This window comes from Amphiprion ocellaris, chromosome 17, assembly GCF_022539595.1.
Source record: "Amphiprion ocellaris isolate individual 3 ecotype Okinawa chromosome 17, ASM2253959v1, whole genome shotgun sequence".
NCBI classification, from domain to species: domain Eukaryota; kingdom Metazoa; phylum Chordata; class Actinopteri; family Pomacentridae; genus Amphiprion; species Amphiprion ocellaris.
Genome location: NC_072782.1, coordinates 6,916,166 through 6,931,917, shown reverse-complemented (window position 1 = coordinate 6,931,917; position 15,752 = coordinate 6,916,166). Strand labels below are relative to the sequence as shown.

Below are 15,752 nucleotides of genomic sequence, written 5' to 3'. Positions count from 1 at the left end.
AAAGGTTTAAATTGTACACATCAGATTGTATCATAGTTAATAATGAAGATTATGATTCTTGTAGGAGAAGAGGAAGGGAACCACCAGCAGCTTTTCCCAGCCTAAAAGAAGAGAGGAGGAAGAACATCCCAGAGAGGAGATGGAGGAGGAAGAGTTCAGAGAAAGAAATGAAGGCATGCAGAGCTCAGACAGCGAAAGGTAAATCAGAGACTATCTCTAGTCCAGCTGGTCCATATGCTATGAATATTGCTTTAGTATAATATATCTGAGTAAGAGGTACACCTGTCATAATAATTACCTTTTTGGACAAATTATTATCTGATGTAGTTAGTCTTTTAATTTTAAGATGATAAGTAGATCCTTAATTCTTAAGAATATACAAATATTGGAATTATAGAATTATTGTAAGAAATGTCTCAAATAAAGAGCATCAAAATATAAAACCACAAATCTAAGACAATAAATAAAATTATCTGGACTCTGGCTCTGTTGTAGATGAATTGATAATGTAATGCAGGCTGAACATAAGCATAGATCACACAAATGCAGATTTCCCAAAACAGTGCATAAGAGAGACATTGTCTAGTCTTAATCTAATTTGTTGCTAAATTTAAGAAACATTTTTAACATATCTAGCATTTGGTTTCTTCAAAGTGTATAAGGTTGACTTTATTTCAGTTGAAGTCTTTTCCCCTTTCTGCTAGACATATCAAATCACATATTATGATTGACAGCTAATAAGAACAACTCATGTTTAGGATTGGTTGACAAATACAAATGATATTTACTTATTTAACATACTTATTTCAGCAGTATTTGCATCAATTTGACAATGCCTGCTGATATATATATATATATATATATATATATATATATATATATATATATATATATATATATATATATATATATATATATATATATATATATATATATATATATATATATATATATACATATATATATGCCACCCTATTAATTTTTCTCTAGATCCACCCCTGCCGCTCTGCAAAGCATTGGATTGTAGCTGAGCTGGACTGTCTGACGTGTTTGTTGTTGCTGCTGAAGCTGACGAATTGCTTTGCATTATCAGTTTGCATATTTGAAATATTGAGGAATGCCCACAACTTAAAAATACCTACAGCAGCAATTCTCTGTGGTTAAACCATGTTGGCTTTAACGTATAATTACAGTAATTTCAAAGACAGGAAAAGCTCATCCGGTGGTGCGTTTAACCAATAATGCATGTTTAATGTGCAGCATACAGTGATTTTATTGTAAATCAGAAACCGAAAACGTGTTTTAATAATGAAAATGTTTTCATGAGCTTATTTGTAAGTCATGAAAGAGTTTACAGCAGCTCATGTAATAGTTTTTAGGTCATCTCAGACTGTTTTCTGTCTGTGTATGCAGGTCAGTGTGCAAAATGATGTCTTGCAAACTTTATTTGGCAGCGTTTGTGCAGCATGTTTATCTCTTCACTGGGGATGTTTGTTAGCTGCGTTGATGGTGTTTTTGCACTAATCTGTATTGCTCTGAAGTCACATCCTGCCATTGTTGTGTCACATCCCCACTGTCTCCTCTCTTCCTGTCCATCTAGTCCTCTCTTTCCCCGGCAAGGAAGCCGGGAGCTGGGAGAGGATACAGGGAGGTGGGGGGCAGAGCTGTGGTGTTTGTGTGAGACGGGGTGAAAGGGAGAGAAAGGGGGAGTAACGCTGTGGCCCTGATAACAGGCTGATGTTGATGGTGAGCAGCCTGTGATAACACTAACACAAACGTCAGCCAAATCGCAACACCAACACAGTAAAGAATTGGAGGGTTTTCTTGTAAAAGAGAAAATAAGGCACCCCATTGTGAAATGTATTCATCTTGAAATCTTGTGCTGCTTTCAGGCTACACCCGAGACACTGACCATCAGACTTTCCAGCACAGTTTAGTTGGACGTACTCGGATCTTATTTTATCATTTTGATAATACTTTGTTTCACTGGCCACTCAAAATGACATACTCACATTAGGCGTAACATTATGACCACCTGCCTAATAATGTGTTGGCCTCCTTTATGCTGCTAAAACTCCTCTGACCCAGTGGGGCCTGGAACCAGGACCTCTGAGGATGATGGATTCTCTGGGTCCTACCTAGATCAGGCTGATCCTGGACCATCCCACAGATGCTCGATAAATCTGGATCTGGGGAGATTGGCAGTTTCTGCAGTGTGTCGAGTTGCATGGTCCTGCTCAGGGTGGGAATTGGCATCAAGGGCTGCTGTTGCCATGGAGGGTGGGGGGGTAGCTTGACCTGCAATGTTTAGGTGGTGGTACATGTCAAACATCTACATGAATGTGCAACAGAACAATAATGTTATTCACTTCACCTGTCAGTGGTCAGAATGTTGTAGCTGATTGGTGCGTATTTATTTTATGATAGAGGCAAAGGAAGCATGATGTCACTATTAAATCAGAGTAGTGAGGAGGTCGTGGTGGATGAACGGGTCAGTACAACTTCAATAGAGGAGACCACTATTACCAATTCAAACTGAAACTGCTAAAGGACTGCAGATGGAAATTAGCTTCGATCACATGGAAATATTTGTTTAATATTGTACATGATCCCTTTTTAAATAAACTGATAATAATAATAATAATAATAATAATAATAATAATAATAATAATAATAATAATAATAATAATAATAATAATAATAATAATAATAATTCCCTTACTAGCAGAAATTAAATTCCTATAGAACTAAACTGCATTCTCAGTAAAACATGTTTTCTTCCTGAAGGGTACGACTATCACATAATAAGTACATAAAAAAGACTTCCAGTTCGAAGTTACCACAAAGTGTGCACCAGGACTTTCACTAGGGAGACTGGGATTCATTTTTATTTGGGGTTTACTTTTATTTTCACTTGCTATTTGGTTAAATTTACACACTCAAACTGTTTTGTTACATTTATTAATATATCCTGCATTGGATTAATATTAACATTTTAACAACTGTGTGTTGGAAGTCTGGTTAATTTTAGGCACAACACTACTTAGGTTTAGAAAATTATGGTTTTGATTAAAATATGACTATTTTACAACATGTTTAAAGCTTCTACTCCATTATCTGGGTAACCAAGGTAATGAGTCCCGCCTCATTTAATGTGTGATTGGAGGGTTGCAAAGGAGTGAAAATGCAGCAGTAAAATCAAAGACGTGTTGAGACATGTATTAGTGATACTCTGCTAGCAACCGTAATCCAGGAGAAAATGCACTTCCCTCAAAGCATAATTAAGAATGCAGTTTAGTTTGCATGTCTATTCTTGTAACTATGGACACTGATGCTCCCCTAACATTACAAAAGTAGTCATTTTGACCCAAACCATGATTTTCCCTTGATCTAATCAAATTGTTTATTGAATCTAACCAAACTAGCATCAATTAGCTGATGAAAATGATCTGTAACAGTTTTGGATTGCTCAAATCCTTAATCAAACTTGAAATTTTCAGTTTGGTAGGTTCCTTGTTGAAAGGTCGCTGCTGTTTCTTGTAGTGACGTTGATTTTAAAAAAGGCAATGCACAGATGAGAGCAGAAAGTTAGAAAACAGGGTTCTCAGCTTTGGGATATCTCGGGTTCTCAGTCAGTCCTAATCTTTGATCCTCACCAGGAAGTAGTGAATTCGGGGCTTGAAAACAAGAGTCCACAAACCGCTGGATGACTCCTTTTGGTGTTAATTCCAAGTATATGCAGATTTAAGCTAAACCTGTATCTTCTTTGCAACACATGAATAAAATTTGACAGCTTAAGTTTGTTTTTTGTCGTAGCTGCGTAGCCAGTAAACAGCGATTACTTTTTTATTTTCAATTTAGATAGATCATTTTGCATTTACCAATAGAATTAAAGGTAATAACTACTGTAATAAAACCCATTTAGAGTGAGATTCTGCTTTTATAACGAAAGCACATCCAAAATACATTGTAAAAAATGTTGGTAGGCACTGAGTCGGTTCAACTAGTTTTAGTGGATTAATGTTTGCATGTGTGCTTGAAAGGGAGCACAGGGGACACATGTTAACACATACCAGCCAGTGACCTCATAGCCTGTTATAATTGAGACTAACGACTAAAGCATATGCGCTTCAGGACCTTTGGTTTGAGGTTACAATAGCTTATTGTATTGCGCCCAGTGTAGTCATGGGTGTTACACAGTGTGCGGACATGCAGGACTGTGGAGTGTGTTTTCTGCACGTGTGTGTGTGTGTGTGTGTGTGTGTGTGTGTGTGTGTGTGTGTGTGTGTGTGTGTGTGTGTGTGCGTGCGTGTGGGTGTGTGTGTGTGTGTGTGTGTGTGTGTGAGAATGTGTGAGCGTGCATCTCTCAACTTTGAAACTATACTGACGGCTCGTGTTTCAAAACTCTGTGAAGTTCGGACAGCCATAAAAATCTATAAAACAGTTCATGTTGCATGTGAGGGATAAAAACTCGAACACTTTCTAAATCCTGCGGTGCATTTGTAAGAGTTCAGAAAGGTATTGCTGCCTGTTCCATCACTGTTTCACACGGTTTGGAGGATAATATTAGTCTTGAATCCATTAGAAGAAGAAGAGGAAGAAGAAGAAGAAGAAGAAGAAGAAGAAGATTTTCCCGCCTGCTGAATTTTCCCTGCAGGAAAAGGGAAATGTGGGTGTAGTGTTCTACTGCAGCTTTTTTGGTCTTTAGACAGCAGGGAGGCTCTGGTCTTATCTTTGTTTCTCACCAATGGATTGGATGGTCAAATTTAAAATGCCTACTTGTAAACATTTTAAAGTCCGTTTCCTCTCTCTCAGCACAGCGCACTCATTGCTGCAAACATCTATGTTAATGTTCCTCGCAGCTTCTAATCAGCAATCTATAACTGCATTACTTCTACAGGAGGGTGTTAACTCTCGTGAAAAACAAAAAAATCTAACAGTTCAGATTAACTATATTAAAAATACAGCCCTATCCTTTTCTTTCAAATACCCCAAAGATGTTTTACTGGATTCAAAGTTCATTCTTCTTGTGTGATTTTGGCTGTTAACTCTGGATCATTATCATGCTGGAATACTCCTCTCCTGTCAGTCTTCTGCAGACTGGGATTCCTCTTGTCAGACAGGAGTTTTGGTTTGTCCCATCTGTAAATGTCGTCTCCAAACACCTTTTGCTCTCATGCACCCTCGTGTCTCCTCTGTGCTTCACTGTCAGGACCATGCGTTCACTGTGGCAGCCCTTCAGTCCAGACATGCTGGAACCCATCTAAACTGATTCATTGTATCTTGGCCTCATCTGAGCATGAAAGTTGTGGTGTTCTCAGATCCTTCTATAACCACATTCATGCGGTTAGGCTAAGTGGAAATCACAGGTGATCACAAGTCTAGTCATATTTGTTGTGCTGAGTTTCTATCTTGGTACATATACTTTTTAGTGGAGTTTTTTTGAGTATTTCTTTTTGATTGTTCATAAAAGCAAATACCCTCAACTTAGAAACAATGCAGTTACTGTAAGACGATACAACTTTGAATCTTTTTACATTTCAGTAATATTGCACAGAGGTGCACTGTTGTCTGTTGTATACTGTATGGGCGACTTAGTAAGTTTGTCGTCACAACTATTTTTTTCATTCTTTATCAGTTTTACCATTTTTTTAGTGATGGGTACAATTCACATGTGCCAGAATGTGCACAGTTCTTTTTTCAGAAAACAATTTCCCATCAAAAAATAAAATAAACAGAAATGCGAACATCTTCAGGAAAATTAAGGAGTGACCATTACATTGTCTTAAATTGGGCTTTTTCATTTTTAAATAGGCAACCCGTTTTTACCCATGCTACAAACTAGTCATGTTTTTGATTTATAAACGCTGTCATCTCTTCCATTTTATAAAGATTCAGCTGACATCGTGGGAATATCCTATGATAACCATTTCTTAGTTGTAGATTTCTTGCTTGCAACCAACAGAACACTCAGTAGGTATTTATCCTTTTTTTCTCCGTTCCCGCGGTAAACATCCAAAATAAACAATTTTTATTCCAAAAGAAATTACACTTTTAAAAATGTCTTGCAGTGCTCCATGAACATCTTTCTAATACTGTCTAATAAGAGGGCAGGCCCATAGGATATGAAAATGGTTTGGTCTCCACATTTTCTCCAACAGATAGGAGGAGTTCCATCATAGAGTGTTTTTGACATGGAGTGATGAAGTATTTTATGAAGGTTTTCCATCCTTGTTCCTTCCATCTCTGTGAGTTCTCCACTGGAGTTTCCATATTGCAGTCCATTCCTCCTCTGACATAGTCATCTCTCCTTCTTTCTCCCACATTGATCTTTGCAAGTTGAATGAAGAAGTGACGAGGGTCCTCATTCAGACATGAAGCCAACAACTCAGATGCTGTTTGATTAACTGAAAGAAAGAAAAGGAGTGTATGTCTTAACATGCAAGTTTCACCCAATATCAATTACTTACTGCATATTATTGCCACTTGAGTTTGCATTTCTTGTTGTTTTCTTGTAACAAGGATTCATCTCTTTTCTTATTCATTCCCGCACTGCTGCATTGTAGCAGACAAATGAATGAGATGGAAAGACTGTAAGCTTCTGTGCAGACCTGAAGCCTTAAACCCTTCAGCAGAGTGATGGAAATCCAAACCCAGCCTCACTGTCCTCACTTAACACTGGTGGCAGCTAAATCCTTCAGGACACAAAACATCACTTTGAAGTGCTGCGAACAGCTGCAAGGCTCAACCCAGCACTAAATAATGATTAAAAAAAATACTAGCCATGACCAGTTTAGTCTGTTCTGTTCAAATAAATACACTGCAAACCACAAAGTAGATTTACTCTCTATTACCTGAAGGTGACACCATCACGGCTTACATTCTGGCATCGTTACAAAGACTGGTGATGCTTGTGATTGTTTAGTCACATGTTGTATGTATTTCCTCATTAACCTCATGTGTCTGCACCCATCACAGGAAAACAAACCTCCTAATTAGTTTCTATCCTGTGATACAACTCTCTGTGAGTATTAACAAACCACAGTTGCAACAGTTTTACCTCTCTGCTTCTATAAATGATAAATGAGCCTCTCAGCTTTGCTCCGTCCAATTAAAACTCTCCTTGGCTGCTCTGCGTCAGAGACGAGGAGGCGCCCTGCTGCAATGTAAAAGTTATATTTTCACTTGTGACCCCGAGTGCAGGTCAGAGCTATTTATACGTGTTGATGCAAACCGTTCTGGATTTCCCTCTCCTGTCCTCTTATTTAGATTTGATGAATATTTCTGTCTTGGCTCAGAAGACAACAACATTTTGAGAGCAGGAAGATTTCTATCAACAAACTCTCCCGGTCCACTGGCCTCCAAACAGACGACTGAAATTAGCTGTGTGCAGCAGGTTAAGAAGCTGCTGGATGACTGAGTGGCTGCAGAGCTGCAGGTCAATGGGGGTCAAAAGGTCGAGAAAACATCTTGTGACCTCTTGCACATGTGCTGACTGGGATCAAGACAGGCCACGGTTCTTATGTACAGACACAGACATCAGCCAGAGGACTGCTCCGTGGCTGCATCCTGACCTTTATAAAGATCCATCAGGGAGCTGATGTGGTGACATGTAGGACCTGAACGTTTCCTCCAAGGACTCTGCATTGTCTTTAACTTGACTCTGCACAAGAACGGCTGAATGGAACGGGAATAAGGTGAATCTATAAATTAAGAGGAGAAGCTGTTTTCACTATTAATAGCTTTAATGGTCATGAACTTGTTGCACCATCCAAGTAGATTTGGGCTTGTCATGTCTAGTGATTTTATATATTTTCTTTTGGTCAACAAATCCCATGAAAACACCAAAATCTATGAATTTTCAAAAAAATCTCTGCTTGACCCTCGGGAGCCACGGCTGCCACTCTAGAGGGGAAGATTATGAATGAAATGACGCTGGAAGAGACTGAAAAAGGGATAGTGACAGGACAGGAGGAGGAGGAGGACCATGATCCATCAGAAGAATCTGAGGAGAAAGAGCAAAAGATTTTTCTTGATACAGTTTGCAAAACTGTTCGAAGACGATCAGCAAAACTTGGACCAACAGTAACCAGAAACTTGCTGCAATTGCTCAGAAATTGTTATATTGGACTTGAAAACCACCAGTTTGTGGCCTCGGTGTCTGAGGAGAGCAGTCTGGAGAGGAAATGGGCAGGAAACCTGTGGTTGGCGACCACCAGCAGGGCCTGTGTTAAACTGTCTCATCTACACCGTAAAAAAAAAAAAAAAAAAAGAATATTTGAGAAAACTTCAAATTTCAAACCTTTTGCAGTAAAATTTTTGAATTTTCTCAACGATTTGCTAGTTCATTGTCCTAAGTCATATTTCATTGTACCAGTTACATTGTTCTGTGAATAGTCACTACTACTGATTCTTCATTTGGCCAATATAACCTTGTTTTTTTAGTTGAATAGTGTGATTCACAGAACTACCAAAAGCTAATCAACCCCACAATCAAGTTATTTTTTTGGCCTTTTTCTGGTTTCATTGAGAGACAGGAAAGTGGGGAGAAGAATGGGGGAAGGACCTGCAGCAAACAGCCATGAGCTGGAACTGGGACCCATGACTGCTACATATAGACCCTGCTTATGGGTCGCCCACTCATCTTGTTGATTTTCATGTTCAAACAAATCAGAATACCAACTCTGCTGAATAGACTGTAGTTTTCTTTTTTACAGTGTACATAGCTCAGCTTTATGGAGAGCCTGTGCTCACTTACCAGTATCTGTCTTATATAGGGTATTTGGTGGTCTCCAGCGGCCATGATATCATTCAGAACTGTACTGAAGGTTAAAAAAAGATACTTCAGTCATACAGACAGCCAGTAATAATAATCATAATAATACATTTTATTTGTATAGCGCTTTTCAAAACACTCAGAGACACTTTACTTATAAAATCAACAAACATTAAAATAGAGAAACTTCATAAAAACCAGTCATAAAATACATACTAAAGGTCCGATTTGGTCATACAACCATAAAATATATCTAAAACTTAAAAAGTTACCGGCGAGCAGCAGCAGCCAGATGCACCAGCGTTTACTCGTCGGCAGCCATTTTTTCCATGAAATGAGCCATCTGTAAAAGTCAGTCTGAAGCCAGAGAAGTGAAACTGATTAAAGGTGTAAACTTCTCCCATCCTGGTGTCAAACTTCTCATCATCCCTGCTGAAAGGAGGCTTAGCAGAGTGGAGCAGCCTGGAACGATGCCCCAAATGGTGCAGCTCTGCAGGCCTGCTGGAGGTGCTAGCTTTGACAGGGTCGGATAATTAAAAGGGCATATCTAACTTCTGATGCGACTGGCAATGCTGCTGGTGCTGATGATTCAGTGTTTGCCCTGGAGGTGCGTTTATCATCGGAGCTGTCAGGCCGCTCTCAGGTGTTTGTGTCAGATGTGTGATATCATGAATTTTCAGACTGAGGATGGTTCGGATCGGCAGCGAAGCCTTGAGGAGGCAGCTGTCTCAGTGCATGTGGTCTGACAGCTTCACATCAAACAACTGTCAGACCCCCACCAACCTGCACACACCTCAGCAACACAAACACCTCATGCTCTTTTGGCGCTACAAGTATCACCAGAAACGGGCTCATAAACTCGCAAAAACACAAGGTCATGAAGAAAGATCAAAGCAGCCCTGCAGACAGACGCACTGCCACCGAGAGTTTGTGTCTTTGTGTATCGTTTGAGAAGCTTGAAGCCTGCAGGATGTGCCGTCTGTAAGTGATTCATCGCTTATGGATGACCGTCAAATGAAGGATTAAGGTTGAAATTGCCTTGAAATGTGGTTAAATGCGTCATGGTGTGTGGTTTACAGCACAAGGCCACACATGAGAGGAGCAACAGCACTCAGTGTGACACACAGGTGGGCAATTAGAAGGAAAAACAAGCGCTGCATGTTGTGGAAACAGGGTCTCTGGTATGTTGAGAGAAGACATGGACGCTCTGCGATCAGAACTTGTCGCTCTTAAAGTCTAAAAAGAGGATGAAATGCGGTTTTTGTCATGTTAAAGTGTCTCAAGAAATGTGCACGGAGTCACCAGAATCCATCTTCATCTGCCGCCGATTTCATTTCATGTCTTTAAAAGGAAACTTTTCATGCAAAATCTGTGCTCCATGTAGGGGATTCTGGGAAAAGTGAGTGGGCGGACGGATCATGAAGGCCTGGTGTTTTATTCAGCCGTATATTCACATCCCTGTCAGCGAACGCAGCTAAAAACAGACCCCCGTCCCAGCATAGCGCAGATAGGAAGCTCACTTTGATTCACTTCACTTTGCTTTTTTCCGGTCCGGCAGACAAAGAGCTGGACAGACAATCAGACAGAGAGAGAGAAAGGACGGCGTTCAGGCAGAGGCACGCAAACACATCCACGAGAAGCTGATTAACAAACACCACATCACAATAACTGGCAGCGACAAACAGCTCTCTGAGAGTAAATGACGCTGGTGAATAAATCCTCATAATGCACTGGAAAAAATGCCCCTCTCAAAACAAGAAAAAGAAACTTATTTCAAGGAACTTTTACCTTGAACTAAGTGAAAAAATCTGCCAATAGAACAAGTGAAAAATGGCTTGGTAAGATTTCTTGAAATAAGATGTGATATTTAGAATATTGAGATTTTAAAATTAGCTGGGAAAACTTATTTTAAGCTCTATTTTACCAGGATTGTCAAGCTTAGTGTCTTAAAATAAGCCAGACATGCTTAAAAAATAGTAGTTTTTCACTCAAAAATAGATTTCTGCTTTCATGTGACCTCCTAATTTGAGATGTATTAAACTTATTTTGAGTTTTCTTGTAAAATACAACTAAAAACAAGATAATTTCAAGCTTGTTTGACTCAACGAGAGTCTTAAAACTAGTCCCTCCATCTTGCTGAAACATCACTTGTTAAGTGGATTTATCTTAAATCAAGACAGATGAGACATTTTGACTAAAAATAAGACAAAGAGACTTGGTAAGATTTTGAGTTTTTGCAGTGTGAGAGGAGGAGTGATGTGACTAAGCAGGGCGGAGGATGGAGGGGTGGAGGAAGGGATCGGTGGAGGACAGTCCAGTCGCTGAGTGATATAGTAGTTGTGTCTAAAGGTCGCTGCCCCGGCGCCACTGCTGCCACTCTGCTGAGAGACGGAGCAGCCGGAGGACTGAGACGTCCCACCTGGGCCGAGAAGTAACAGCCGAGAAGACAAAGACACAAAAGTTTCCTCCATTTTTTGGCCTTCAAGTAGCTTTAACCCTCGTGTTGCCTTCAGGTCTAAAACGTCCCAACCACGATGTTTAATAGCAAAGAAAACCCCCTAAATAATCTTTTTTTAACTTGAAATTCCATGGCTTTTCCTAAAGTGAAATTCTTCTTATTGTTGTAGGTTTTGTACCTTGTGACTGGGAGCAATGATTCAAAAGATGTGAGAAGACTAGTATTTTGTAGTTTAGCATTGTAGTTTTCTTTTCTGTTGTACATTACGCAGTACGCTGTTGTTTCCCGTCAAAAAATGCACTTCAAGCTACTTTCTGCACATTTCTGGTACTATCTCTTGCTAAACAAGTAATGTTTACACCTATGCAACACATTTAGCAACAATAATAGTGATAATAAACCTCTACTTTAATAAAGAAAACTGTGATATAACGTGTGATGTAGTAAAAACGAGTGGTGTCCACTGATTAAATACAGTCTTTATGCCCTCTAAAGAGCAAAAAAACCCAGACATTCACAAAGTGTGTGATGCATGACAAGTGAGTTCTTCATATTAAATAGATTTTTGGTTGAAAATTCAATGCAGCTGCTCTATCTTAGAGGTTCAGTGGAGGCGGGTCATTTCTGACCCTGAGGACAAGGGGAGGGTTCAGGATGTTAAGATCACACAAGTGCTAAAGTCAGAAAAATCATCTTATTCCACATGAATGTTTTGCTCTCTTTTTTGTCACACATGTTCTCCTGTGTAAAGCAGCAAAATGCTTTTCTTTTAAGCCAGAGCATTCAGATAAATGTTGCTATCAGTGCTTTTATTTTGTAGTATTTATTGCTATATTTTGCTATTTTTATCAGCATCACGCTCTGAAAAAAATTTAAATTATGTATCATACTATATTTCAGTTTTTTTGTTGTCTACAAAGTTATTTTAAACTTTACAGAGGTAATTATGATTAGATATCATGTGTCTTTTTATACAGATGTGTGACGATAAATCAAATCAGCACTGTGGCTGAGCAGTCAACACAACAACAAAAATAGATAAATGAAACAGTAAACAGGACATTTTACAAAAAGATTTGTCATATTATCCTTCACCTACCAAAGGATATATGCCATTGTAACAAAAAATAAATAAATCTCAAATAAAGATTAAATTTGGCTTTAAAAGTTTACATTATATGAAAATGTGTTTTTTTTAACATGAGATGGAAGAAATATTTAGATCCTTTGCTTCAGTAAAAGTTACCAAAATATAAAAATACTCTATTTTAAGTAAAAGTCTGTACTGCAAACTATACTCAAGTAAAAGTATCTCTGTGTTATTGGCTAAACATATGTTAAATATGGCAATAAAAATATTTATTACATCCCAAAATGGACACTATGTTCTTTTATTAGAATATTATCACTGATGAATTAATAAGAAAGCACTGCTACTCATTTTACAATATATACTGAAGGTGGTTTAACTTACTGTATGTTTGTATTTTATATATTTCATGATAAAAGGAGTCCAGTAAGGTAATTACAGATGTCAGATCAAAATAATGGAGGTAAAGCAGGAAGCAAAGTAGAATTAAAATATTCAAGCAAAGCACAAACACCACTTATATGTACAATCTGAGAGTGATTTGCTTCGTATTTTTTCAATGGTTCATATAGTTGCACATTTCCGGTTAAAGATCTGAGGTCAGACCGGTTTTTTTTGTGTAACCTACAATTCATTAAAACTAAATGTATCTATCTGTGTTCACATTTTGTGTTTTTTCATGTCCGAGCATGTTCAGGCAAGAAAGAACACACAAGGAAATGTTAATAGTTTCCTATTCAAATGTTCAAATGCCAGAACGACTCTCGATTGACCTTAAAATTGCCCACTTTATAAACTTCTCCATGCCCAGACTCGTCTCATGAACTTTTCCTCTATTGCTCTATTACTATGGAATTATATTTGTTGCTTGGACTGTTTAATTTTAGAAATCTGTTCTTGTTGCAAATATTTTGTGCACAAAAGTTGAGAAAGTAAACCATGTGAAGCGACAGGACTTGTTTCGCTGTGACAGACTGAATGAATGGAGTGAGGGGTGGATGTGTGCAGAGCAGGCAGGAGGAGGGGGGCAGTTAGGGAGGGAAGAGGGGGTGTCGTGGGAGGGTGGAAGCCGGGAGGAGGTATATAAGGGTGGGCAGATTTCACACAGCAACAGACTGTAGAGTGCTGTCAACTACTGTGGATCTATCTGCCCTCCTAGCAGGCATTTTTCTTTCTCTGAAAACTGAGGCTCAGAAGAGACAGAATGGAGATGGAGCCGACTGTGGGTCCTTATGAGTACTACGACTACGAGGAGACAGAAAACTCCACCATGTGCGACTATTCCGAGTGGACGCCGTCATACTCTGTCATCCCGGTGCTCTACATGCTCATCTTCATCCTGGGCCTCTCTGGAAACGGCGTGGTCATCTTCACGGTGTGGCGGGCTCAAGGCAAGCGGCGAGCGGCTGACGTCTACATCGGGAACCTGGCGCTGGCCGACCTCACCTTTGTGGTCACTCTGCCCCTGTGGGCCATTTACACCGCCATGGGCTACCACTGGCCCTTCGGAGTGGCCCTGTGCAAGATCAGCAGCTACGTGGTGCTGCTCAACATGTACGCCAGCGTCTTCTGCCTCACCTGCATGAGCTTCGACCGCTACCTGGCCATCGTCCACTCACTGTCCAGCACCCAGCTGCGAACACGTGGCCACATACGAGGCTCCCTGACGGCCATCTGGCTGCTGTCCGGCCTCCTGGCTGCACCGACCCTCGTCTTCCGCACCACCAAGTACGACCCAGAAACCGACCGCACCTCCTGCGCCATGGACTTCAGCCTGGTGGTGACAAGCAAAGACCAGGAGAACCTGTGGATCGCCGGCCTCAGCATCTCCTCTTCGGCTCTGGGCTTCCTCCTGCCCTTCCTGGCGATGATGGTTTGCTACGGCTTCATCGGCTGCACCGTCACCCGCCACTTCAACACTCTGCGCAAAGAGGACCAGCGGAAGAGGCGGCTGCTGAAGATCATCACCACGCTGGTCGTGGTGTTCGCCGCCTGCTGGATGCCCTTCCACGTGGTGAAGAGCGCCGACGCCCTCTCCTACCTGGAGCTCTTCCCCGCCACCTGTGCCTTCCTGCGCTTCCTGCTGCTGGCTCACCCCTACGCCACCTGCCTGGCCTATGTCAACAGCTGCCTCAACCCCTTCCTGTACGCCTTCTTCGACCTGCGCTTCAGATCCCAGTGCCTGTGCCTCCTCAACCTGAAGAAGTTCTTGCACTCCAGCCCGGCCAGCTCCTTGTCCTCGCAGAAGACGGAGGCTCAGTCTCTGGCCACCAAGGTGTGACTGAAGGCCCACAGGTGAGCCGGGGAGGAGGTGGACGATGCAGAACAATGCAGGTAAAACTCTGCAGCACTGGGTGCTTGCTCACAGATCGTCTGCAATCTGTTTCAGGATATCATCTTTGCTCCCCTTTGACTCTGTGGACTACAGGCTGGAAAAACCTTTTGGGCTCTGAAACTCCAGCCTCAACTTTCATGAGCAGGGAAGCAAAACTTGAACAAAAGGGGACCAGAGTTAAAAGTGACTTTTTTTGTGTGGGAAACAGTGGAATGTATCTGGGCTGTCCTGTGGACTGTGTGCAAAGCCAATGAACTCTTGAAATCCTGTCCTCAAGTCCTGGTGAAGTGTGTCACTCATGCATTTGCGCCTGCTGTTCTTGTTATCATTAGTAAGCACTTGAGGCATGATATCTAGACTGGCAGACAACCAGACTGCTCTCCAGATCAGTGTGTAGTATCTGCAGCACATCTGGCAGTGCTACAAGTCAGGAGGGGTGTGCCAGCCATCGAGAGGTGTTGAGTCTGATAAAAGTGCTGTGATGAGTGTGTGTGTGTGTGTGTGTGTGTGTGTGTGTGTGTGTGTGTGTGTGTGTGTGTGTGTGTGTGTGTGTGTGTGTGTGTGTGTGTGTGGTGTGTGTGTGTGTGTGTGTGTGTGTGTGTTGGGGGGGTTTGGGCAGACAGAGCAGACAGACAGACAGATGGCAGCTGACAAAAGTTTTCAGGTTGGTGAAAAGCCCAATTAAAAGGTGACTGTTTTGACAGCGTCTGTGTGTGTGTGAAGGAATGAATTTGTATGTCGAGTGTCGGAATATCAACGAATTGACATGAAAGCATTTTGTGAATACATTTTTTTTTTGAATCCATGTCTATGATTTTGTAATAAAAAAGAAAAAAGGTGCTCTGAAGAAACAACCTTTCTCTCTCTCTTGGTGTCACTCTGTTACTTTTAGCTCGTTACGTTTTTGCTGGAATGTATTTTTTCTCCCATCCAGAGAATATGCTTCTTCCTGTTGGTGCTTTGCTGAGAGGAGGCAGCCTCCCTCCCATTGTTTCTCCATGGGGCTGAAATCAAAGCATATGTCTGCAGGAAATGCATGTTCGACTTCTGCTTCCCTCTTCCAGCGCTGTTTGTTTCTTCTCTTACAATTCAG

At 40.8% G+C, this 15,752-nt stretch overlaps 1 protein-coding gene across 1 annotated transcript; it reads left to right on the top strand.

Moving 5' to 3' along the window:
* Nucleotides 1–13,425: 13,425 nt before the first annotated feature.
* On the top strand, nt 13,426–15,513 carry aplnrb (apelin receptor b). Its single transcript, XM_023273649.3, has one exon. It carries the CDS (start codon nt 13,529–13,531, stop codon nt 14,603–14,605), a length of 1,077 nt encoding a protein of 358 aa, XP_023129417.1. The 5' UTR covers nt 13,426–13,528; the 3' UTR covers nt 14,606–15,513.
* The last annotated feature ends 239 nt before the right edge of the window (nt 15,514–15,752 follow it).

What these genes read in the sequence shown, in the direction of transcription:
- aplnrb (XM_023273649.3), top strand. Translation starts at nt 13,529, where the DNA reads ATGGAGATGGAGCCGACTGTGGGTCCTTATGAGTACTACGACTACGAG.